We start from the raw sequence: 26,964 nt of genomic DNA on the forward strand, positions 1-26,964 counted from the left end.
TAATGACAATAAACAAAAAAAATGTGTGCAAACATGGCACATATCTTAGATGTTGAGGAGGACGAGGGGATGCAACTCAAAAAGAACTCCTCTGGATTTTCCAGTCTCAGCCTCAGTGACGTCCATCTTGAGTGAAGGCTCAACCTGTTGAAACAGCACACAAAGTACAAATGGAGGAACAGAATAAACTAAAATCTGCCTCTAAGGTTGAATGAACTCATTCACTGCCAGACCTGCAAATATGTGTCCACTCCAGTGCCAGGGTTTTTGTCATTGTCAATTAAATTCCAGTACTCACAGAATATTGAGTTTTATGACTACATAAACATTCAATACACCGTTAGAAACCTCAGATTATATTCTTTTGTCAGAAAAAAATAGTCAATTCCTAAATTATATGGGTCTGGGGTTATATGAGCTTGAAATGAGGGTGGCTGTCCAAAATACAAGGCAATACATACATATTGGTTTATATAGCGCTTTAACAACAGCTAAAGCTGGAAGAAAGCGCTAATATGGAAAAAAGGGAAATGCCCCCCCCCCAAAAAAAAAAATAAAAAATAAAAAATTACCAGAGGCCATGGCCAGCGCTTTATCGGCACACAAGCATGAAAAAAAAAGAAAAAAATCTGGAATGGCGCTGTCATATTTTCAATTCCTGAATAAATTCATGAATGGCAGTGAATGAGTTAATAAAAAAGTCATCATGGCCACCATACCTGGTTCCATTTCCATGCTTTATCAAAGTACACTGAAGTGACATTTTCCCTTGGAGGAGACTTTGTGAACAATCTGTAGAAAACATAATCAATCTCCATTTTTTTCCCCCCAAACAAGCTTTGACCAAATGCGCCGGTGTGTGTGGTGCGACCTAATGAGACGTTCACGACAGTCCTCCTGGAACTGCTTGATCTTGTCGGATGGCAAGTGCAGGGTGCCACTCGGCCTTTCACACGCGAGGTGGTTGATTGCCACTCGCAAAGCATTTATCTGAAGAAACACCCGTGCGACAAAGCAGTCAAAGAGATGACAACATTGTCGAAGGTTTCTACAGTCCAAACACATTGAGCAGCATACACAGGTAAAATTCAAGTCTGGGGGATGGGTACCAAGCATACAATAAGAAGCCTTTTATAACTCTCTGTATATATAGTAGCTTTACATAACTCAATCCATCCACAGGGCTATCTGAACAACTATAATAATAATAATAATAATTATTATTATTATTATTATTATTATTATCTTATTATGACCATGCTTGGAGTATTATTATTATTATTATTATTATTATTATTATTACAACACAGACAGTCAGCTGGCCAGCTATATAGATAGCAAATAGATAGCCAGAAAGATAGCTAGCTAGCCAGATAGCTAGCTAGATAGCTAACATATAACATATATTATTAGCAAAACAGCTTCTGTATGCCAAACAAACACATTGCCTTTGCAAAGGCAGATTTTTAATTCATATTTGGAATAGGATTTCATCACATATGCCTCAAAAATGTATCTATTCTATTTGCTATCTATAATAATACATTTCATTTATACGCGCCTTTCAAAACTCTCAAGGTCACTTTACAGTCACAGAATAAGTTTTTCTGTGGGTGAGCAGTGGCAGCCACATGCGCTAGCGTTCACTCAACCCGAATACTTACTCAAATAGATAGAAAGCTAGCTAGCTAGCCAACAGATAGCTAACAGCTAGTCAGTCAACTACATAGTAGCTAGCTAGATAGCCCGTTAGCTAGATAGAAATCCAATAGATAGCAATTAGATCGCTAGCTATATGGCTAGCGAGCTACCTTATTTAGCTGGTGTCAGAGTCTAATCTCTATCAGCTGGCTAGCTATTAGCTATCTAGCTTTCTATCTATTTGAGTTATTCCGGGTTGAGTGAATGCTGGTGCGTGTGGCTGCCGCAGCTCACCGACAGAAAACCTTATCCTGTGACTGTAAAGTGACCATGAGAGTTTTGAAAGGCGCTTCTAAATGAAATGTATTATTATATAATACATATATTATAATATAATATACATAATATACATAATATATTATATTATTATTATTATTATTATTATTATTATTATACATAGTTGCCATTACCTCAATGATGTCTTCAAAATCAAACTTAACATCAAAGGTCAATTCAATGTCATGGTCAGGAAAAACGCCTTTTTGTGTTTCACTGTTCCAGCCCAAACCGCAGAGTGCACCGATGTAGCGGGTTTTGTCGATGTTGGTACTGAAATAAGGAAAAAAAGGAGAGAGAAAATAAATGGGTACAGTAAACAACCCCATCCACACGGGTGTCATGTTTTGCGGTTTTTTTTTTTTTTTTTGGACAGTTTAAAAACGCTTACGTCATTTAAAAAATCTACTCGATTCATGGTGTCATACTATTTTTAGCCACTAGATGGTGACACAACTCACTCATCTATACAAAAGGAAAAAAATACATAATTTTCACAGGACACCTCCCACGAAAAAAAAAAGACACATTTTTGATTGAGTTTTTCTGAAAAACATTTTCCTTCTGGCCACTACACGTACATAAATGGTATGGAAACACCCAAAGGGAGTACAGTATTTCACTCAGGTTTTCTGGATTGTGGCTTTTACCCATTGCAGGAGTAGTGTGTAACATAACTTCAGCAATGGAGGGGGATGACTGTATATAGTGCTGTCTCTGTCTTGAATATGTACACATGAGACTAACCGCAACTCCATAGTAGGGGTGAAGAGCATGGTAACGATGGCAGGGAGTCCAGGGATGTCTGGCATAAGTGAGGTGTCTTTTGGAAGAATATTACCTGCAAACATAACACTGCAATGACCAAAGGAGGTCTGAAAGTCAGCAAAATTGAAATATTTAAAGGACAACCGACGCCGCCGGACAAGTTGTGTCCATAATTTGTAAAATTACTTCAAATGACTTCGACTGAACGTATTTTACAAAGATTCCACGGCATATAGCTAGCTATATTTTACGTTTTAAAACTCGCACTGAATATTCAGGAAGTCTTGTTTTCGAGTTGATGACGATGCCTGACGTGACGTCACGTTTGGAACGCCCCTGACTGAGAAAGTGACACATAATGCATTTTGGGTACTTTGTTTGGTCTGAAAACTTCGTGTTTATCCATGTTGATGGCGAAATTAGAACGAAAACACAAATAACGCAATGGTGAATTGTTGTGTGTTGCACCAAGACTACTATTTGGTACTAGTTGACACAAATTCCCAGCAGCCAAATCAGCCAATTTCCAACGGAGCATGGGCGCCATCTTGTGCATTTTCTGGGACGCTACATTGGAGTCCTGACGGCTCGAATTGATATGGAAGTACTTCTTTAATCGATTGCAAACATTTATGCTTTCCTCTTACGAATTATTTGAATCATATTCATAACTGGACGAGTAACAGGAAAGCATCTTCTCCAAATCTGAAGCCATTGTTTTGATTCTAAAGCAAGGCAAAGAGGTCCTGACGTGATGTCACGAACAAGGGGGCGGGACCTTCTGAAACTTACAATTTCCTGGGTCATTTTGAAGTAATTTTGGGACACTTTAACTCATTTTTATTGGTGTTTTGCATTTGACTAAAAATATCAGCCTGTGTGTTTTGGGTATTTTAGATGCTATAAAACGTTTTTCCAATGTCAGTTAGCAAACAAAAAAATGGTGTTGGTTGTCCTTTAAAAAATTGAGTCGCCCGTTCGCCTCCCATGCATGTTTTTTGAATAAGGGAGGAAATGAGAGTACCCGTAGAAAAGCCGCGCGGGCATGGGGAGAGCATGCACACAAGGCAGGCCAGAGCTAGAATCGAACTCTGCATTTCAGCATGGCGAAGCCGAGTTGTTTGTATTTTCCATTTGTTGTAACTAAATGATTTACAGACAAATTCAGTGAAACTGGTTGGTTTCACACTGCACACTTGCCAATCACAACTACCAAATACAAAGTGGGAATAACTGATGACTGTTGCAGTATTTTGAGGCATGCTAGCAGTTCCCTGGCACCTGAAGAATTGGTGAACACATTCCCCGCCACTAGCATTCTCTGGTGCTTATAGTGAGGATTTTCGTTTAGAGCCGTGGAGTTGATGCTGTATTTATCGATGGAAACGGGCCTGGGAAAAAGACACATTGAATGAATGAACAAAGGCAAAAGCCCTGTTGTAGGATTGAGCCCAACGGTATGAGTGACTTACTTGATTTGCGTAGCATGGAACAAGGAGTGGAATTGGGTTTTATAAGGACTGCTTGGTCCATGCAAACGAACCTGTGCATATTATCATCCAATCAGACAACAATGTTAGCAGAATTATTCACAATAAATAACTTGGAAAACCTGACCCCATTTGCACGGTATAATATGAAACATTCCACCAAATCAGTGCCAACAGCTCTGTTTGTTTTTTTTTAAACCTATAATGCCATTGGTATCATATTTGATACGGTGGGGTTCTGAGACCTCTCTCACCAACATGATGAAAATTTTTCACAAATAAAATACCTTTGGATATGATCGGATACATGTATTCTGCCCTCTGGTGCGTGGTCATGCCTCTCCAGGAAGCTCAAGTTTTGTTTTGGTCATTTCCAACATGGCTGCTCCCAGTGTTTGATGCTTTTAGGATTTTCAGGAAAATTAGTGCTAATTTTTGGGAAGTTATTGTGAGAATAAAATCAAAATACAGTAAAGTCTCGTTATATCGATATTCAAGGGAGTCCGAAAAAATATCGATATAACCGGGACTATCGATATATTCATGTAATTTTCTCTGTGCGTGCATAGAAATAGTATCGATATAACCGGGACTATCGATATATCCGATATCGATATAACGAGACTTTACTGTATGAAGTCATTTTTAAAGATAAGTGTTTTCTTCATTGAAAGGATGCATATTTATTCAGTAACTAATTCTTTATATTACAAATGTGTTAAAATGTCTGTCAAATTTGATACTCCAGGTTTAAAGGACAATCGACGCCTCCGGACAAGTTGTGTCCATAATTTGTAAAATCGCTTCAAATGACTTCTGAGTGTATTTTAAAAGGATTCCACCACATATAACTATATTTTACGTTTTAAGACCCGCGCTGAATATTCAGGAAGTCTTGTTTTCGAGTTGGTGACAATTCCTGGCGTGACGTCACGTCAGGAACACCCCTGACCGAGAAAGCGACACACAATGCATTTTGGGTACTTTGTTTGGTTTGAAAACTTCGTGTTGATGACGAAATTAGAAGGAAAACACATAAATAAGACGATGGTGAATCGTTGTGTGTTGCACCAAGACTACTATTTGATACTAGTTGACACACATTCCCAGCAGACAAATCAGCCCATTTCCATCAGAACTTGTGCACCATCTTGTGCATTTTCTGGGAGCTACATTGGAGTCTAGATGCCTCAAAATGATACGGAAGTACTTCTTTAATCGATTGCAAACATTTATGCTTTCCTCTTCAGAACTATTTGAATCATATTCATAACTGGATGAGTAACAAGAAAGCATATCTCCAAATCTGAAGCCATTGTTTTGATTCTAGAGCAAGGCACGACGTACTGGCGTGACGTCACAAACAAGGGGGCGGGATCTTCTTAAACTCGCCGTTTCCGAGGTCATTTTGAAGTAGTTTTTAGACACTTTAAGTCATTTTTATTGGTGTTTTTCATTTGACTAAAAATATCAGCCTGTATTTTAGATGCTATAAAACGTTTTTCTGATGTAAGGAAACAAAAAATGGTGCCGGTTGTCCTTTAAAATAAGATTACCCCCAAATTGTCATTTCACATCTAATCTACATAATGCTTACTAAAATACAAACACACACTATTTTGATGACTTAATTCATCTAATTAATCAGTGTATCAAAGGCGATACAAAATATATTTCCGAAACAACAGGATCGAGAACACATTTTTTGTGGATTTTGGTATAAGTGTTAATTAACATCTCAGATGCCAAAAAAAGCAGAATTTTTGAGCTATTCTTGGATGGGTCAGGTCTTAAAGGGTTAAACAGATTTTTTGATACAAATACAAGATAACTAAACGCATATTAGTCCATCTCAGACTTTTTTTGTTTCACGTCATTATTTTTTAACTGAAACTCTTTGTGGGTTTTAAGCATTGAAAAAAAAAATCATCAAATACATGAACTATAGCCATGGCTTTTTGAAAAAAAAAAAAAAAAAAAAAAAAAGGTTTGGACATTTTAGGTTTATTTGCCCTTTAATCATATCTTGCCTTTGTCCTGGAATGAGATGGGCAGCACTTGGAAAACCGGGAGAGGAGGCAATCGATAAGCTGCTTCTCTTCGTTCTTGCGATCCTTCCATGAGCTGCTCGCAGCATTGGGGACATACATGCCTGTTTCGATGTCTTTGTACAGAGACACCAGCACCTCATGGTTTTGCTGCAGAGCAAAGATGACCCATTAAAGAAGAAAAAAAATCCACAGACTTTAAACCATCACAAAAAGAAGACACCCTTCAAACATGTCACAAAAATATTAATTGAAGAGTACTAGGACTTTGTTGCAGCAAAAGTAATATTGGATTTATATTTGTTTTTTTCCCCATTTATTCCTTTTTGCGCGGAAAATCCTACCGAACCTTCCGCACCCTGCCCACCACCTTTTCCAACAACCCCCTCAGCCAGGCGCAACCGATCCACCACCACTACCAAATCCAGCAGACACTTAAAACTTCTTCTCTCTAGCCTCATTCTAATTCAACTTTTTTTGTAACTGTTTTTAACCGATGAATGGAAAGCAATATAGTGATACCTCAGCTCAGCCGAGGTATCACTGTACGAGCATTCTTGGTTAATTCGAATTGACAGTTTACCTTGGAGTCAAAGCTTTCTTCAGCATGGATGGCGTGTCCTTCTTCCACAAGGATGTCGACTATGCTTCGGTTTGTGGCGTCACTGCTGATGAGCAGCTGCACACGCATCACATTGTGGAGAATGGAGTACAGCGATACATTGACAGAGTGGCCTTTCACCAGCGCCATGAATCGATGACGGGCACGGCTGCTCCATTGGTTGCCAGATATAATGGACTCCGCCGATGGATGCATTTCAATCACTTGAAACTCCCGAGCCTTAGAAAAAGAGAATGCCGTTTGTCTGTTTATTGACAAAATGGAAAGTGAGAAGGAATTGAGTAGCAAATCTAACTGTTGACACCTGGAAGGGGTGAGACTGGAGGTCAAGTGGGAGTTCCCTCAGGGTGTTACATTGGGCGGACACAGTGTTACCAAAGTCCAAGAAGAACACCTGAAGAACAAAAATAAGGTGAGCACAGAGGATGCAATGGCGCTCGGTCACTACCCGAGGAGAAAATATCACTTTCACCCACCTCCACTGTATTTCCACGGATGTGCAGGATCTTGGCGCGGTAGTAGAGGCTTTGTCCATCTTCATCAGAGGAAGGTGCCAGGCATAGAAAATTAGGATAGAGCGACAGAGTCAAAGGCTGGAGGGTGCGCCTGTTGATCTCTCCTGTCAATTGACCCTGCTTCTCCAAACTGGCTTCATCTGCCAGGAATCCCCAGAAATGACCCACGTCCACCACCTGGAGCAAACGCATTGACGTATTGAGACAACCTGTCAGAGATGTTCGGCCGAACACTGTGAACAAAGGCTCGAACACAGGAAGATTGTCTTTTACTGCCGGCAGGGGACGTAGCCATTCATAACCGACACCCAAAATCTGCAGCCCTCTGCCAAGCTATTTATTGAGAGTATATGCAAATTTAAGTGATACATTAGTAAAACATAGTCATCTTGATTTTAATACCACGCCCATGGACGTCCCAAGCGCCAACATTCATAAAACAACAGAACATAGGCATTTTAATTGGTTGTACTTTTCACGAACTGACAGATTTGTAACCTGGCTAATGAACTCTTCCTGTGAATAAGTTTACCATGTCTTAATTTAGTCCAAGGCCAGATCTCCTACATGAAGATGACAGTTTAACAGGCTGTGTCTGTTCACCTCAGATTTACCCCCGATTTTCTGTGCTTCCATTGTGGGCCTGGTGTTGGGTGGCATGAAACTTATATAAAGTATATATAATATACTATTATATATAAATATAATAAGTTATTTTCTGTCTGTTCTCCATCACAACCCAATGCGGTTGAAATATCAGGAAGAGGGAGAATGCATACCGTTGTGATGTTCACCACAAAAAATAGGTTGGAAGGCAGTTTGTCCGGGTCAAGGGTACTGCTCACCACTTCCACCGGAAGGACTGAGTGGCTTTGTAAGTCAACATTCACCCTACACAGCAGCATCACACAAACGTTGTCAATATGCTGTTTCTTGCACAAAATGTCGACTGTAAAACTGCCTAACGTGCATTGCTTTTGTTATAATCACAACATAGTCAATGCAATTTAAATAGGTTATTTCTTCAAACACATGAACAGAACTATACCGTGCATATTTCAAATGAGTTATTTGTTTGCCCCCGGCAATGGCTTCTAGTTGTTCTGTGGGGTAGACGGAAATCTCCAGGCCAGGTTTCTGTTGGGCCAGGAGGAGGGCAAGTGAGACCTCAGGCAGGGTCGCAGAGTCCTGTGATGTCTTGTAGAATTCCACATAAGCTCTGCGCAGGCGAAAAATACACACCTGCGGTGATAGTTTTGGTCTCTTCTATGTGAAGAATAAAAGCTATAGTTCTCTACCTGGTGCCCTCAAAGGCAATGGCTTTAACCTGTCCGCATTGGCGAAACAGAGACAGCAGCTGCTTGTAGTAAAGAAAACTGTAGGTAGGGAGGTTTCTCATCTGGGGATGACATGTCTTGGCATTAACCTTATGTAACATGCAGTACATTCAGCCAACCTTTTCTGTATCACTGGACAGACGCTTCCCAACTTACAAATGAGATACATTCTGAACGGTCGTTCGTTAGGTGGATTTGTTCGTAAGTTGCTTCTGTGCTATATTTTTTCTGCAATGTATGTTTCAGGCTTAAATAAGTAACCTGTATTGGTTTGTACTGAAAAATAAACATTTAACAAAATATATGCTCAAAAAGATATGTACATGTACAACTGGAGAGAATACTAATATATGTGAGAGAGAGAGAGAGACAGAGAGAGAGCTCTCACAGCGCCTCACGTCGGTATTAGCGGTGGAAAGAAGCACTACTCGGAAAATGGCGCACAATACAAAATCTAATTTACAACATCTCTGTCCGAACATTTTTCAACATACCCGCAAAAATGATCATATGTACCGTTGTTTGTAACTCGAATGTTCGTAAGTAGGGGAGTGTCTGTAACTGTCATTGTTTTTTAATTGTAGAATGTCTTGGGGTGCTTTGAAAGGCACTTGTAAATTAAATGTACTATTATTATTATTTCTAACAAAAACAAAACAAATTAAAAACATTTAAAACATGTTGACCAATGAATACTTCATACAACAATGACTTAATTATCTACCATGATTGTTGTCTTCGGATTGAAGCCATTCAACTCTCTGGCAGACAGATTATCATCAATCTCGCCCTGTAGAAAGTAGTTCGGGTAGTAGGCACCAGCAATGACGACCTGTATGAGAGAGGTCCGTGCAAAAGTCAAAGATTTTATTCCGGACATTAAGGGTCATATTCTCCCGTATCTTAAAAGATGGGAAAATATGTGTAACTTCTGTAAGGTCGATATTAACTTCATCACAAACCTGAAGAATGAACTTCTGTGTGTGCGCGCTGGTGTAGTCTGAGGGTTGGGTATTTTCTGGCACGTACATGTTGAACTGTTTCACACGTTCTTTCAGATCTAAATACAACTCTTCAACCTGGATATAGAGAGCATGGCAAGATGAAACAGGCTGCTTTGTTGAGAATTGTCGCTTTTCGCATTAAGGGTTGCAACATGGAAACTCACAACAGCCATGGGTGCCTCCCTGTCTGGCTATGTAGATGTAACAAAATTATCGCAATCAGCACAATAATCTTGATTTAGGATGGACGGATAGGTAGCTCGCTAACTAGCGTGACAGATAGATAGCGAGTTCGCTAGATAGAAAGATAGTGATATATATATATATATATATATATATATATATATATATATATATATATATATATATATATATATATATATATCCATAGAGACAGCTAACTAGCTAGATAGGTTGCTAGTTAGATAGAGAGAGCGCTAGCTAGCTAGATAGCTACAGTAAATAGGGATAGGTAGATAGATAGATAGATAGATAGATAGATAGATAGATAGATAGATAGATAGATAGATAGATAGATAGATAGATAGATAGATAGATAGATAGATAGATAGATAGATAGATAGATAGATAGATAGATAGATAGATAGATAGATAGATAGATAGATAGATAGATAGATAGATAGATAGATAGATAGATAGAATAAGAAATTGGCCCATGAAGTGAATCCTTTCAAAAAAAGTACCTCTCGGATCCTCTTGACCTGAATGAAATTCTCTTTACCCCAAACCAGTTCATCCTAAGGATAACAGACAGATTTCATGATTTTACAAGTCTGCATCGTCAAGATCACCTTTTCATCACAGTATGTGAACGGAAGATAACTTCTGACAACTGCTCCAATAGTTAGTTATACATGGGAGAAAATGTGTGATCTCAGTTAGAATTAACAAATACAGGATACAGCAAACAAATTGACATCGATGATGTCAGTAAATATTTAGTTGTTTACGGCACCTTCATGGTTCTCAGCTGTCCTTGCTTTTTGAAGGAGAGCCATGCCTAACAACAGGGAAGGAAAGTGAAAAGAGTTGCATTGAGCAAATTCCTTAAAAAATGTTCTTCATTTTTGGGGGGGAACCCTCAGAATTACCTTAAATGTGTTGACAAATGCTATGGAATCACTTTGGCTGCCATGGGCAAAGCTCAGCTTGGTCCTAGAATGGAAATATTCAGAAGACAGAACATGAAGTTTAGGCTGAATATGTGACCAAAGGATTGTGAATCAGATTTAGAACAGAAAATAAAGTGAAGTGACACCAATATTTCTGTCTGATATCTTATCTTTCGGTGGCTATTGAAACATGGTTTCATCATACAGTTATACCTCGTCTTACAAACGCTTTAGCTCACGAACCTTTCGGTTTACGAACATTAGATTCGCGAAATTATAATCTTGGCATACAAACTAGTTTTCGTCGGACGAACCAAACCACACAGCGCCACAGTGGCTGGCGGACTAGTTTTCCACACTCACTTTCTTTGAGTGCAGACGTGGTTTGTTATCGAGGGGTGTACTTTTGCTATTATGGGAGCAAAAAAGAGCCCACCACAGGCGAGTGTTAAGACGAAAAGAACACAAAAGAAAATTACGGTTGAGTAGAAGAAGGAGATTATCGAAAAACACGAACGAGATGTGCGTTTGTGTGACTTAGCGTCCCAGTACCAGGATGCTAAGTCGACCATTGCTACGTGTGGCTAAGGGTGTTTCTGTGTTGTCTAAGCAACTGTCTCAGGCAATAGAATAGGTTGAAAACCCTCTGTTGATTTGGATTAACAAAAAGCAGCTAGCAGGGGACCGTGTGAGTGAGGGTAAACACAGCAACATCACTTGGATATCATCAAGAGGCAACTACTTCAACGACCATCACAAAGGTAAATAAAACATCTTTATTATACAGTACAGTTTATTTCTTTAATTACAATACAATAGCATATTTATTATACATAAAATAAGGTATATTTTGTGTAGTTTTAAGGCTTATTTAGTAGAAATTTTGGTTTTATGGGGACCTGGGAACGGATTATTCACATTTTTAAAGGTTTCTTATGGGAAATAAATGTTTGGCAGACAAACCTTTCGCCTTGCACACACTTTCTGGGAACCAATTAAGTTCATAAACCAAGGTATTACTGTATGTGGATATAACTGTGATTGGAAAGGGTTACCCCGCATGTATGAATTTGACCGGAGGATTGATAACCTTTTATAGAGGAAAAAAAAGCCAAACAGCCTTCAGATGTGACTCACCTGTGACCGGCAAGCTGTTCCATTGTAGGTATGGCAAAGAAACACTTCATCGAGTTGCAAGCAGCTGAAGATTGTGTAAAAAAGTGGGTGGAAATGTAGCATGTGTAAAAAGTAACACACTCAATACTGATAACTGATATCTCTAAAACTACGATGTAGAAAACCAACCTATGATGAGACACTCATCGAGACAACCGAAGATGTGGCCCAGGACAATCATCTTGCCAAGATAAAGGTCCACAGGTAAGTGGGCCAGCACTCGACCCAGGAATGTCAGCTCACCATCTTCATTTCGATATCCATCATTCTGGTTAGCAGAGAGGGCCCCCATCTACAGAAGAAAAGAGAATATGATAAACTATTTACATTTTTACTATTATTTTTTTTGCGGTTTGGTTTGGGGCCGCCACTAAAATGGACAAAATCCGACTTCAACGGACAGTTAGGACAGTGGAAAAAAAATAATTGACACCCCCCTACCCACTCTGAAGGAGTTGCACACTGCAAGAATCAAGATAAGAGCGTGGAAAAGCTGACTGGACCTTCTGCACCCTCCCCACCATCTTTTCCAATCTCTTTTCATCAATGGATGCTACAGCTTCGTGTTTGCTTTCCACATTAAGCTTATAACAGACGTGCACAATTCACCATGACGTCCCTGATTCACTGGTGAAAAGGACGCTTTGATCTTCTCTGCTTTCATCTAGAACTGCTTCATGCAACAAAAAGGTGCGCAGAAAGTGTGCAAGGTTGAAGACTGTCTTTTGTGTTGTGGCACATTATTTGTCGACCATTGCTATGTGTGGCTAAGGATGTTTCTGTGTTGTCTAAGGAACAGGCAATAGAAGAGGTAGAAAAACTTCTGTTGATTTGGATTAACAAAAAGCAGCTAGCGGGGGACATTGTGAGTGAGTGTATTGTTACAGAGAAAGCACGGCAACTTCACTCGGATATCATCAAGAGGCAACTACATCAATGACCATCACAAAGGTAAATTAAACGACTTTATACAGGGTTACCGTTACAGAAGTTTATTTCTTTAATTACAATACAATAGCACATTTATTATACATAAAATAGGGTATGTTTTGTGTAGTTTTAAGGCTTATTTAGTAGAAAATTATGTTTTATGGTGACCTGGGAAGGGAATATTCTAATTTTTTATGGTTTCTTATGGGAAATAAAAGTTTGGCAGACAAACTTTTTGCCTTACGCACACTTTCTGGGAACCAATTAAGTTCGTAAGCTGAGGTATCACTGTACTAAAACTTTTTACATTTTAATTGTAATCTTTTAAAAGGTGAATCTGGGAAGCTCGTCATCAGGCTTATATGCGAATAGACTTTGGATCACAGAGTTCAACAGCACCCACCTCTTTCAATTGGAGCACGGTTCTCAAAATATCCTTGAGGTTAGGGGGTGAGGGAGCTGTTGAAAGGAGGGATCGAGGGTCTCCCATACCCAGCAGCTTCACCTTCAGCATTATGTTGGACAGTGGCGAAAGCTGAGAGTACACACATGGGGGACGTTATAATGAATCCCATTAAAGGTGTCATGATAGATTCAAACTAGACACATACCAAGATTTCAGGGATCATGTAGTCTGGGATTTCATTCCTCCAGAAGTCTTTGCTGACTAGGCGGTAACAGTAGCCCTTGGAAACTCGACCCGCCCTTCCTGAAAGAAGGGAAGGTGAGTGTAAGTGAGGACATCTTTTGATTTATTTTAAAAAAAATGTTGTTCGGTACCTCTACGTTGCTTGCAGTTGGTCTTCGCTGCCCATGTGAGATGCAGAGATTGATAATTGGTTTCTTCGTCACAAATCAACTGACGGACCAAGCAGAAATCTATAACTGCATAAAAAAGGGTGGGAGGGGGTGTGTTTTATACTCCAAAGGAATACTTGTGGTTGTATTAAAGATAAAGGAAAATTAGTTCCAAACCTCGTACCCGAAAAGGTTTCTTCAGCCATCATCTGTACCTCTTTGAAGGTGTCTGACATTTTGCTTCTAATCCGAGAAGCTTCGTCAGCAAACTAAAATGTGCTTATAGCTCTGGCCCTATATGTATATATCCACCACACCTCCGCCACCTCTGGACATTAGGGATATACGTATATAGGGCCAGAGCTACCAGCAAAATTAAGTTCGGTGACGAAGCTCCTCGGATGAGAACCGAAAAGTCCAAAACCTTCAAAGAAGTGCTGATGACGACTGAAGAAACCTTTTCTTTGATGGACCACTCCTGTACGCCTGAGAGCTTACACAGACGTAAACCTTATACGTGTCAACTTATACGTTTGCCCCATATTTTAGAAGTTGTATTTAATCATTTCAAATAATGCACGAGGCACTACAACTTTTATTCAGAAAAAAAAGTTTTGAACCGATCTTACAAAGACCTTTGTGGCTCAAATCCAGTTTGTCTCAACTGCTGGGAGCCAACAATGCTGCCACTGATTGCTACTGAACCAGCAAAAGTAAACCTCAGTCATATATATATATATATATATATATATATATATATATATATATATATATATATATATATATATATATATATATATATTTTTTTTAATTGCTGCATACGGTTGGATTGATAAAAGCATAACGTGCGCATGCACGGTAAGATGTCTGCATTTCCGCTTGTGTTAGTGTTTTTTTTAATCATTTCAAATAATCGACTACAACTTTTACATGGCAATTGTAATCATTCATAAGGGCGGCTATTGACCAAGGATGACAGGTTCGAAACCTCGATGATGAGACAAAAACGGGGAAGAGAAATAACATCACCTACCGTATTTGACATCGGGTACCGTCACTGAACTTTCTGCAATGTTTGTTGAAAGAATAACCTGCAAAAGTCAAAACAACATAAGAATAATTAACACCAAAAAAAGAAATAAAAAAACATTAAACTTTTACCTTCCTGTATCCGGGCACAGGTGACAGGAAAACACCAAATTGCTCCTTCATTGTTATAGTGGAGTGAAGGGCAAAAACCTGCAACCTAAAAGGAAAGGGCCATCAAAACTTCTTAATTGAGGTGAACATTATTATGTCCACATTTTTTACATTGTTTCTTTCATGAGATAAGAAAAATGTCATGGTCACGGAGAGGGCCTATCCGAGTATGTGAGGCAGGGGTGATACTAAGCCATGGTCTGGGTTGACAGGATTAAAAAGGTCTTGAACGACCATTACCGTATTTTCTAGTGTATAAGGCACACACAAAAACCTTGTTTTTCTTCAAAAGATAACCCTGCGCATTATACGCAGGTGCGCCTTATATGTGAAGTCATATTAAGCCACAACGGGTCTCGCAACTACTGTCAGCAGCCACGACTCCATTTCCAACTGTAGAAGAAGTAGCGCGTAACGCCAGCCTCTACTGTAGCTCCTTATAATGTTGGTGTGCCTTATATTTGGAAAACTTTTATATATTTGTATATTATATTTAGATTTTTTTTTATCGGTATTGGTGGTGTTCCTTATAGTCCCATGCGCCTTATATGCGGAAAAAGTTTTACAATGCATTCATTCGGGGTGCACCTTATATGCCGGTGCACCTTATACACCGCAAAATACGGTAATTTGGTTCATGTAATCATCAGAAAAAGTGATTAACTTCTAGAACATTACAAAGAAATGTTACAAAAAGGAAAAAGACCTCTTATGGACCCGCGTGGACAGGGCTTCTTGCATATGTCTTATCTCATATATTCCGGGGAGGAAAACAAGGACGCTACCCCTCTCCGGGCTTTTCCCACAGCCTTCGGTCATTGCATCACTGTTAACACACAACGGACTCCATCATTTAATTTGTTACAGGAAATAAAGCTACCAAAGCGCTGTTTGTAAGGCTTGCACAAAAGCATCTTCACCTGCGACTGTCGTCCTCCATTTTGTCAAAATTCTCAATGAGGCAGATGGCAAGGTTGTACATTGCAGTTGAGATGTAAGCATCATCTAAACATGCCGGTTCCAGCTGGGAAGGACAAGCATCAATATGCTAAGAAGCAATATCCACTAAAAGAAGCAGCAAATAAATCATGATGTATTGTACGTTCGATTGACAGATGTTCTGAAGGTCATCCAGGTAAAAGTCCTCAATGGTATAAGGTGCACCCTCCACCTCAAACACATAGGCTGGACTCATCTTTCCACGAACTGGAGTGCTGAAATACTCTGCGAATTGTCTGCAGTCAATGGTGGCTGACATGAGAATTACCTAGAACACAGGTGTCAAAGTCAAGGCCCGCGGGCCAAATCCGGCCCGCCACATCATTTTTTTCGGCCCACAAAAGCACATCAAACTTGTTAAATTCCATGATGATTGCTAAAATCTGAGCCAAAATTTCATATTTTTGGATGTCAACCACAATAAAAGTCATTATTCTTGACTTCAGATTTGAAAACGAGTTATTCATTAATTTGCTGTGTGCTCTATATGTAATATTTGAAGGGATTTAAACATTCTATTGTGTTCCCCAAATTCATAACGGCCCTCGAGAGGAAACCATAACTACAATGTGGCCCGCGGCAAAAAATGACTGACACCCCTGACCTAGAAGCATAGCTACTGTTTACGAACTTGGACAGATTTTTTTTTTTACCTTGACATAACGAGAGTTGGTGTTAAGAAGTCTCCTCAAAATCAGCAAGACGAAGTCCATCTCCACAGTACGCTCATGAACCTTGAGCGAGAGTTATTTGTCCAAATTAAATGTAGTCTTACGATATTTTCAAAGATTCAACTCATTTCAAGTTTGGAAACATTATGTATGTGCAACCTCATCAATAAAAATATGCGAATATTCTGTGAGGGTCTTGGCAGCAACCAGTTTTTCCAGCAGCACCCCCGTTGTCATATAGATGAGTCGGGTGTGCTCAGTTGCCATCTTCTCCAGTCCAACCTGAAATGAAAAAAAGTGACATCGCAGACATTTCATTCAACTTCCTCAAGAGCGGTTTGCAAATTATTCCACATATACTGTATTTTCCGGTATATAAGGCACACCCAAAAGCCTCCATTTTCTTCAAAAAGATGACCCAGCGCCTTATAAGCCTGTGCGTCTTATATGTGAAGTCATATTGAGCCACAACAGAGCTCGCACTGTCAGCAGCCACCGTCTTCATTTCTTATAAGGCGGCATGCCTTATATTTGGAAACATTTTATCTATTTATATATTATCGTCAGATTTTATTTCATTCATTGAAGGTGCACTTTATAGATGGAAAAAGTTTGGAGGTGCACTTTATACTCCGGTGGACCTTATACACGGGATAATATGGTAATTTGGTGCATATAATCATCACAAAAAGTGATTAACTTCGAGAATGTAAAAATGAAATAAGAATATAAGATTTCAAAAATGCACCATTCATTGGGGGTGCGCCTCGGTTTTTTTTTTTTTTTGGTGCACATAAAGCGCTGGCCATGGCCTCTGGCAATGTTTTTTTTCCTTTTCCTCAAGGGGGCAGCATTTCCCTTTTTCCATGTTAGCGCTTTGTTCGAGCTTTAGCTGTTGTTCAAGCGCTATATAACTATCTGGCTAGCTAGCTGACTATCTATTACCTATCTATCCAGCTGGCTAGCTAGCTATTAGCTGGCTATTTGGTTGTCTGGCTATCTCTTAGCTATCTGGCTGGCTATCTATTAGCTATCTATCCAGCCAGTTAGCTATTAGCTAGCAAGCCAGCTGGCTATCTACTAGCTATATATTAGCTATCTGGCTAGCTATTTACTATCTATCCAGATAGCTAGCTACAGTATCTCCAGTAGCTTTCTATTAGCTAGCTAGCTAGCTTTCTCCATTTGAGTTACTTCCGGGTTGAGTGAACGCTGGTGCGTGTGGCTGCCGCTGTTCACCCACAGAAAAACTTATACTGTGACTGTAACGTGACCTTGAGAGTTTTGAAAGGCTCTTGTCAATGAAATGTATTATTATTATTGTTATACAACGGAATGTAAATTTTTCCACTGCGAGACTAATAAAGGCAAATCCAATCCAATCCAAAATACAGACAAAAAATGCAGTGCACTCAAAATTATGAAATAATAATGCAGTTGGAAAATTAATACGTACGACCGCAATGCAGGAAAACAACAAAGCCATCAAATAACTAAACTTTAATAATAATAATAATTTCATTCACCCAATCAGCAACCAGAATGTAGGGAATACCATTTGGTTCGGGACTACATCGTGAATGAATTATTATGGGATATCTCAAATAATCCTATATCATATATCATATTGGGGAGATGATTAAACCAGGCGTGCAGAACATACGACACTCGATAGTGACGCAGAGAGGAAACTTTTGTGCCTGGTACACAAAAGTGGGATGAAATAAATGTCAGGGTGGTTTTAGAACAAATCCAATGCCGCTGGGGAAAGAGTGCTTTCCATTCAGGAGAGGCATGACTTGAACCAAAGCAAAACTAAATAAAGAAAAAAGAAAAAAAAGGAAGGAATGGAAGGAAAACTACTAAAGCCAAATATAATCTAATGGAGGAGTGCACAAATTGAACATTCGTGTCTTGAGATAACAATGCCCGAGTGGCAGCGCTGTAGAATTTGGGCATCCAGGCAGCCTAATTTCTCCTATAAATACACACACAGTGATACCTCAGTTTACGAACGCTTTAGCTCACAAACTTTTCACTTTACGAACATTAAAGTCGCGTGAATATAATCTTGGCATACGAACTAGGCATAGAGCAGGTTGTGGCTGGCGGACTAGTTTTCGTCACCATTTTTCTTTGAGTGCAGACATCATTTGTTATCAAGTGGAGTACTTTTGCTATTATAGGACCGAAAAAGACCCCACCACAGGCTGGTGTAAAACTGAAGAGGACATAAAACAAAATTACGGTCGAACAGAGGAAGGAAATCATCGAAAAACACAAACAAGGTGTGCGTTTGTGTGACTTAGAGTCCTAGTACCAGTATGCTAAATCGACCATTGCTACATGTGGCAAAGGGTGTTTCTGTGTTGTCTAAGCAACAGTCTCCGGCAATAGAAGAGGTTGAAAAACTTCTGTTGATTTAGATTAACGAAAAGCAGCTAGCAGGGGACAGTGAGTGAGGGTATTATCGCTGAAAAGGCATGAGAACTTCACTCGTATATCATCAATTACAAATAACTGCATTAACGACCACCACAAAGGTAATTAAAACGACTTTAATATACAGGACAGTTTATTTCTTTAATTACAATCCAATAGCACATTTATTATACATAAAATAAGGTATATTTTGTGGAGTTTTAAGGCTTATTTAGTTGAAAATTATGTTTTATGGGGACCTGGGAACGGATTATTCTCATTTTTAATGGTTTCTTATGGGAAATAAATGTTTGGCAGACAAACTTTTCACCTTACATACACTTTCTGGGTACCAATTAGGTTCGTAAACTGAGGTATGACTGTATAAAATGCACTGGATTATAAGGCGCATGGTCATCTATTGAAAAAAATTTGAAAGCTTTGAGGTGCGCCTCATAAAATACGGTAAGTCTCTATAAAAACCACACCAACCTGATATCCAACCAGACTCCCGCAGGTACACTTTCTCTGAGTGGCGACCCAGCGAGCAATACTGGTGGCGCCAATCTTACGCGGTTGCGTGACTGCAATGTTGCAAGAGGCTTTTTTGTCATTGTAGTGGTCCAGAATGTATTGTGGCAGCTGAGTGGTCTTGCCACTGCCCGTGGCGCCTCGAATAATCACGACAGAGTTGTTTTCGATGAGAGAAATCAGCTGGAGGGGGAACACAACACAAGCATGCACACATAAGACTTCAGTTGACTGATTTTAACTCATTCACTGCCATTCGGGAATTGAAAATATGATGAAGAGCGCCATTCCCGAATTTTATTTTATTTTTTTCTTGTTTGGGTGCCGATAATAGCCAAAATGGAACTGTATAGTGCCACTTAGCAGTTTTTTTGACAACGATACTAGTGCAGCGTGTTCTACCGGAAACAAATTCCTTGTGTGTTCTACATACTTGGCAATAAAGATGATTCTGATTCTGATTCTGATTCTGATAAAGCATGGTGCATGGCCTCTGGCAATGTCTGTCTGTCTGTCTGTCTGTCTGTCTGTCTGTCTGTATGTATGTATGTATGTATGTATGTATGTATGTATGTATGTATGTATGTATGTATGTGTTTATTAGTTTGTTTCTTTTTTGTTAGTTTGACCGTTTATTTATTTATGTATTTTATTTGTAATTATTTGTTTGTTTATTTATTAAATATGTATTTATTTATTTGTGTTTGTTTCTTTTTTGTTAGTTTGACGGTTTATTTTTTATTCATTTATTTGTTTATTTATTTATTACCTCATTCACTGCCATTCCAGAATTTATACTGGCATTGAAAATATGACATGTTTCAGATTTTTTTTTTTTTGCAGGGGTGCCGATAAAGCGCTGGTCAGACCTATGGCTATGTTTTTTCCCTTCCACAAGGGAGCAACATTTCCCTTTTTTCCATGTTAGCGCTTTGTTACAGATTCAGCTGTCGTTAAAGGGCTATTTTAAGCAATATGTATGTGTTGCATTGTATTTTGGTCAGCTGCCCCCATTTCAAGCTCATATAACTCTAGAACCATATAATTTAGGAATTAACTCTTTTTTTCCTGATGAAAAAAAGAGAGTCCAATGTTTCTTACGCTGCATTGAATGTTTATGTAGTCCTTCTTCTTTTCCTTTCGGCTTTTCCCTTCAGGGGTCACCACAGCAAATCAGTGTCCTCTAACCCGGTTTTGTGCATCCTCTTCTCTCACACCAGCTACCTTCATGTCCTCTTTGACAACATCCATAAATCTCCTCTTAGGTCTTCCTTTCGGTGTCCCGCCTGGCAGTTCAAGGCTCAGCATCCTTCTTCCGATATTGTATTTTATACAGCCGCCCCCATTTCAAAATAAGATAACTCCTAACCTATGTCATTGAGGAATTTACTCTTTTTCTGATTAAAGAAGAGAGTCTATGATTTCTTACACTGACTTGAATGCTGATTTAGGCCTAACACTCAATATTCGGTGGGTCGTGGAATTCGAGTGACAATGAAAAAAAACCCTGGCACTGGAGTGGAAACATTTTTTGCACATCGTCTGGCAGTGAATGAGTTAAAAAGTCATATTGCAGAGCTTATTCAGGAAATGACAGGCCACTATGAAAATTGAAGAGGAATTTGAAATGCTTTCACAAACAACATCTTTTATATTTTTTTGCGACGGTTAAGTCCGGAGGAGAAAAACTGCAAACGTGAATGAGGTCACGCAAACACAGGCATGATGCATAAACAGACTTTCAGTGCAATCACTAAATGGACTTTTACCTCCTGTCTGCTTTTGGTTATGGGGAAGGTGGGGTTCTCGGAGCTTGCAAGTGGAGGAGGGTCACTTCCTACGGATTCAGATATTTTTAAGATACAGATAAAACAGATTTTTAGCATACAGTGATACCTCAGCTAACGAACGCTTTAGTTTACGGACTTTTCGCCTTACGAACATTAAATTCGCGAGAATATAATCTTGGCATACGAACTAGTTTTTGGGGTACACACCGAGCGCCACAATGGCTGGCGGAGTCGTTTTCGGCGGAAGAACACCAAACCACACGGTTGAATTGTGCCACGGTAGCTGGCGGACTACTTTTCCACACCCACTTTCTTTGAGTGCACCCAGTACAGGTGTGGTTTGTTATCGAGTGGAGTACTTTTGCTATTATGCGACCAAAAAAGACCCCACCACAGGCTAGGCTAGTGTGAAGCCGAAGAGGACACGAAAGAAAATTATGGTCGAGCACTTTTGTTGATTTGGATTAACGAAAAGCATCTAACAGGGGACAGTGTGTGAGGGTATTAACGCTGAGAAAGCACGGCAACTTCACTCGGATATCATCAAGAAGTAACTACATACATACTACATACACAAATAACTCAGGATGGTGAAAGAAGAAGGCTATGTTCCTCATCAAGTGTTCAATGCTGATGAAACCGGCCACTCCATTCCATCAAGCCATCAACGAGCATCACAAAGATAAATAAAACAACTTTATTATACCGTACAGTTTATTGATTTAATTACAATACAATAGCACATTAATTATACATAAAATAAGGTGTATTTTGTGTAGTTTTAAGGCTAATTTAGTAGAAGATTATGTTGTATGGGGACCTGGAAACGGATTATTCTCATTAGTAATGGTTTCTTATAGGAAATAAATGTTTGGCAGACAAACTTTTCGCCTTACACTTTTTGGGAACCAATTAAGTTCATAAACTGAGGCAGGGGTGTCAAAGTCATTTTTTGCCGCGGGCCACATTGTAGTTATGGTTTCCTCTCGAGGGCCGTTATGAATTTGGGGAACCCATTAGAATGTTTAAATCCCTTCAAATATTACATATAGAGCACACAGCAAATTAATGAATAACTCGTTTTCAAATCTGAAGTCAAGAATAATGACTTTTATTGTGGTTGACATCCAAAAATATGAAATTTTGGCTCAGATTTTAGCAATCATCATGGAATTTAACAAGTTTGATTTGCTTTCGCGGGCCGAAAACAATGATGTGGCGGGCCGAATTTGGCCCGCGGGCCTTGACTTTGACACCTGTGAACTGAGGTATCACTGTATTTCTTACGCTAAAAAAACAAAATGGTGCATTCAATAATGTGAATTGTGAACCGCATAAAATTTTCGCACATACTTGACCGGTCATCTTTTGTCTTGTTCACACTGTCCAAGTCGTCTTGATCAGGAACTGTTGCTGGGCTGGTAGGAAACATTTAAGAGAATCAGGTCATCCTTACAAACTTTCACGTTAGCTTCTGTGTGTTTTGGGAAATCTGTCTGATGATTCTGATTCTGATGTTTAGAAACACTTGACAATTACCCATAATTTAGATTATCATTGCACAAGTCAAATGATATTTCAAAGATCAGCGAAATCCCATTAAAGCTGTGGCCTTTGCCCTCTACATGCCCCAAAGCAAGGGGAGGTACAAATCCAGATGGTACCATAATACGCACACGCAACACATTCGCCTCCTTTCTTTCCTTGCAGATGCGAGTACAAAGCAGCTGACCGAGCAGAGACGACGAAGGCGAGGTCACAGCATCTCACAAGTCGCAACGTAAGTAACTGCAAGACGACGGGCACTGGCATTGATGATGATAAAACCTTGGACTGTAATGGACCATCAAAAAATATAATGGACTGACCGAGGAGCTTTTATCCTGTGAGAACTGGTTTGCATCAATCGTGGTTTGTACGTTATGATCTTCACTTCTTTTTATTGTACAGTGATACCTTGGCTTATGAACAGAGTCTGTAAGGTGAAAAGTGCGTATCCCAAAAATTAATTCCCCATAGAAAACCATTAAAATGAGCACAATCCATTCCCAGGTCCCCATAAAACATGTTTCTACGTTTTAATTTTCTAAGCCTTAAAACTACACAAAATACCTTATTTTATGTCAAATAAATGTGCTATGGTATTATAATTAAAGAAATAAACTGTCCTGTCGAATAAAGACGTTTTATTTACCCTTGTGATGGTCGTTGATGGCTTAATGGAATGGAGTGTCCGGTTTCCTCAGCATTAAACACTTGATGAGGAACGTAACCTTCTTCCTTAACCATCTTGAGGAATGATCCATTGTAGGTGCTTTCTGTGTGATAATTTTATCAAGTTCCTCATCAATTGTGTTCTGATTAGCTGGGTTGATAGCTTTTTGCATCAAGTGTACTTGATGCTTGCTTGTGCACGTTGTTTGTGGAGCCTGATTGATGTGATATTTTAACCTTGCAGTCTACACTCTGCCTTATCAAAGTTGAAACTCTCTCACTGTCGTCTGCCTGTCTCTTTAATGTTTAAACCACCTCAATTTCATAAATTTAACATTCGTAAACCGGAAAGTTCGTAAGCCAAGGGGTTCGTAAACTGAGGTATTAAAGGCTGTCTAAACAGTAAAATACTGCATTTATTTTAAACGAATAACATGACTGGCTAATACTTTCATGCTCTTCAGTGCTTCAGGGCTGTCGTTGCCATGCCACTCTTCAGATGGCCGAAATGGTCCCATGATACATCCACGCAGGCTGAAAACTCATCACAAAGATGCCCTGTGGAGCGACCACCCCCTGACTTGATCCAAGAACTACAATGGCATGTGCAGGACTGTGAGTGCAATGCCAGGATGCTGGATCTGGAACACCCATGTTTTCAGAACTACCCCAGAAGGAGGACCATCATTTCCACAACAGAGCGAGACCAACTGGAACTACTGTGCGCTGGTATCCCGCCTGTCCACGCTGCAGCGGTGCTCGCCAGGTGTTTAGTACACACCATACCATCGTCTCAGATCCTGTCAGAGATGTTCGCTTACCAAGTCCTAAATTAGTCCAAGGCCAGATCTCCTACATGAAGATGACAGTTTAACAGACTGTGTTTGTTCACCTCAGATTGACTCCAGATTTTCTATGCTTCCATTGTGGGCCTTGTGTTCGACGGCATGAACCTTTTAAATATGATAACTTCTATTCTGTCTATTCTCAATCAGATCCTTACGTTAGCATGCCGTCTGCAGCATATAGCTCCTTTGCCATTAAAATGAAACCTGACAGCAGGGAAGCGCCTACAGGCCCAAGAGCAAGAAGGAAGGCAGAGCACACTGCCAACAAAGCCAGTGCGTGTTAATGTCACACTATTAGGTCATGTGAACATGAGGTGAAGGTGAAAAATTGCCTTGAAGACATCATGAAAACAGATTCAATAGCATTTCCACGAGCAATTAGAGCTATGGCAATGGTTGACGATGTGATGGTGACCCCCAATTTAAAGCCGCTCCCCCACTTACGAACATTCGAGTTACGAACAACAGTACATATGAACGTTTTTGTCGTAACATATGTAGTGTTCTCTCCAGTTGTACATGTACATATCTTTATAGAGCATACATTTCATAAAATGTTTATTTTTCAGTACACACCAATACAGGTTACTTATACAAGCCTTTAACATATTTATATAAACCCTAAACATACTTATATAAGCCCTATACTTACATTCAATACAAAATAAAGCATTGAAGCAACTTACGAACAAATTCACCTTACGAACGACCGTTCGGAACGTATCCCGTTCGTAAGTTTAGGTGCGTCTGTATACTTTTTACACTAACTGTCCATTCAGAAGGCCCGAGTGAGGCAACTGAAATCGACTGAGCTGTCACACATTTGGTGAAGTCCAGAAAATACTTAAAGAGTGGCCACTAGTTCTGCTGCAATTCAAAATCTGAATCATCAACAATATTACAGCTAATTTAGAGGAAGAAAAAAATGTCCACCCAAATTTTGATCTAGTACTGATTGTTATTTGTGGGATTCCACAGGTTTGGTGAGGTACTTGCAGCCAGCAAAGTGATGCCGTGGGAGCTCATCTCTGTCTTCAAGTTGGTCCTGAGTGACGTCGACCAAAGGAAATGTGGTGATGAGCATCGCCCCTCAGGGAAGGTGAAGCAGTTCCCAAAATGGTGGTTTTGGACAAGTCGCAACAAATTGGAGCATAACATTTTTAAAACAAGCAGTGGTGATGAAAAGCTAAGGGAGGATATCCCAACTGTTTCGGGATATGTAGACAGAGTCATGCGGCACACCAACTGGCTCAGAGGAAAAAGGGAGTGGGAACTTCCATATTACTGTCCAGTTCCTATGAGGTCAACGGAGGCATGTGACACACCAAAATGACACTCTTGTCAATTAATCCACCATGTATTAGTCAATTATGACTGAAGTATAAAACACATATTTTACTTAATTTGAATACATGTTGATTCAAGTTGGTTGTAATTGCTAAACAACAGGACAAATCAAACATTTTATTTTTCTAAATAGCCAAACCACTGTGCAATATATTAATACTAAATATACAGAAAACGAATAAAAAAATATCACCGTGGACATTAGGAGCAGCAACAAGCTCAAAACATGCCACGCCAAAAAGATTCACTAAACGTGATTCGAAAAATACACATGAAAATAATAAATTATACTCTAAAAGATATACTTATACGTGGCTTAAGTTTTTTTTTTTTTTGGTACTTGCTATATTTTACACATTTAAGTTGCCGCTTAATCGTACTGCTACGGCGAAGAAAGCAAGTTCGATGAGCAGCGAGTTTGTCATTAGCTAATTAATAGTTCGACACAGTGACAGCAAAATGCAGTGTTTGCGATTCATATTTCTTTTTTTTTTTTATTTTGTGTTTGTAACATGACAAAACGTGTCACACAATAATTACAAACCGAAACGAGCACAGGTGCGAGTGTAAAAGCTAAGCGAAATAGCTATGCTCGCTTCACCTTTTCGATGTTGAAAAATGATCCTACCTCGTCTCCGTCTCGCACAATTTGTTTTCGACAGTTTCTGTGATTTTAATGTTGGCAAACGCGATCCCAGAGGTGAACCCGTTAGAAAGTTGCTCGGCAGTAAATCCGTCCATCACGTTGTGGCTTGTTCGGTTTGTCGGTCGATAGTTTTCAGGTGTAATAATTACTGTAGCTCTGACGACAAGTAGACGCGAGATGGCGAACTGGGTGAATGGTATTTAACCATGGAAGTTACTTGATGCGTTCGGAATTTTTATATCGGAAAGCACGTCGAAACGTATTTAGCTGTTTATTTAGAAACCATATTTTAACAAGTTACTAGAAGGTGTGGCGTCACAAGTGTGTATGATTTTGAAGTGCGCCTTTCAACCCTTTCATGTCTATCAATTCCTTGATCTCCTTGATGTGCGTCTCACCCAGACGCATAGCACACGCTTGAAAATTGTATAAAAGGAGCTGTCGCGGGACAGAGATTGGGCGAACCACGGGGCAGAATCATCAGACTCATCTCGGACTC

The 26,964-nt window shown here is 39.5% G+C and overlaps 2 protein-coding genes across 2 annotated transcripts; one reads left to right on the top strand and one right to left on the bottom strand.

The window, feature by feature from the left end:
- Positions 1 to 26,941, bottom strand: tdrd9 (tudor domain containing 9). The gene is made up of 35 exons (XM_089004240.1): positions 26,448 to 26,941; positions 22,766 to 22,828; positions 21,390 to 21,474; positions 19,582 to 19,803; positions 16,828 to 16,950; positions 16,651 to 16,731; positions 16,101 to 16,265; positions 15,919 to 16,022; positions 15,705 to 15,824; positions 14,960 to 15,044; positions 14,832 to 14,889; positions 13,781 to 13,885; positions 13,612 to 13,709; positions 13,404 to 13,535; positions 12,200 to 12,362; positions 12,032 to 12,095; positions 10,874 to 10,937; positions 10,738 to 10,782; positions 10,466 to 10,519; positions 9,720 to 9,836; positions 9,482 to 9,589; positions 8,719 to 8,819; positions 8,469 to 8,639; positions 8,200 to 8,311; positions 7,382 to 7,597; positions 7,210 to 7,299; positions 6,867 to 7,124; positions 6,266 to 6,433; positions 4,218 to 4,288; positions 4,027 to 4,136; positions 2,725 to 2,818; positions 2,112 to 2,250; positions 872 to 990; positions 720 to 792; positions 1 to 144 (listed from the first exon to the last, which is right to left on the bottom strand). Exons 1-35 carry the CDS (start codon positions 26,558 to 26,560, stop codon positions 46 to 48), a joined length of 3,990 nt encoding a protein of 1,329 aa, XP_088860366.1. The 5' UTR covers positions 26,561 to 26,941; the 3' UTR covers positions 1 to 45.
- On the top strand, positions 23,138 to 26,429 carry rd3l (RD3 like). Its single transcript, XM_089004239.1, has 3 exons — positions 23,138 to 23,190; positions 24,124 to 24,390; positions 25,451 to 26,429. Exons 2-3 carry the CDS (start codon positions 24,257 to 24,259, stop codon positions 25,803 to 25,805), a joined length of 489 nt encoding a protein of 162 aa, XP_088860365.1. The 5' UTR covers positions 23,138 to 23,190; positions 24,124 to 24,256; the 3' UTR covers positions 25,806 to 26,429.
- Positions 26,942 to 26,964: the final 23 nt, after the last annotated feature.

The sequence above is a fragment of the Hippocampus bargibanti genome, linkage group LG09 (assembly GCF_051943395.1).
Source record: "Hippocampus bargibanti isolate YZ-2025 linkage group LG09, ASM5194339v1, whole genome shotgun sequence".
NCBI lineage: Eukaryota > Metazoa > Chordata > Actinopteri > Syngnathiformes > Syngnathidae > Hippocampus > Hippocampus bargibanti.

Coding starts and splice junctions, on each gene's coding strand:
- rd3l (XM_089004239.1), top strand. CDS start 24,257: ATGCTGGATCTGGAACACCCATGTTTTCAGAACTACCCCAGAAGGAGG. Junction 24,391..25,450: donor GCTGCAGCGGTGCTCGCCAG/GTGTTTAGTACA, acceptor GGGATTCCACAG/GTTTGGTGAGGTACTTGCAG.
- tdrd9 (XM_089004240.1), bottom strand. CDS start 26,560: ATGGACGGATTTACTGCCGAGCAACTTTCTAACGGGTTCACCTCTGGG. Junction 16,732..16,827: donor CGCATATTTTTATTGATGAG/GTTGCACATACA, acceptor CTCTCGCTCAAG/GTTCATGAGCGTACTGTGGA. Junction 13,886..14,831: donor GGTACCCGATGTCAAATACG/GTAGGTGATGTT, acceptor TTTTTTATGCAG/TTATAGATTTCTGCTTGGTC.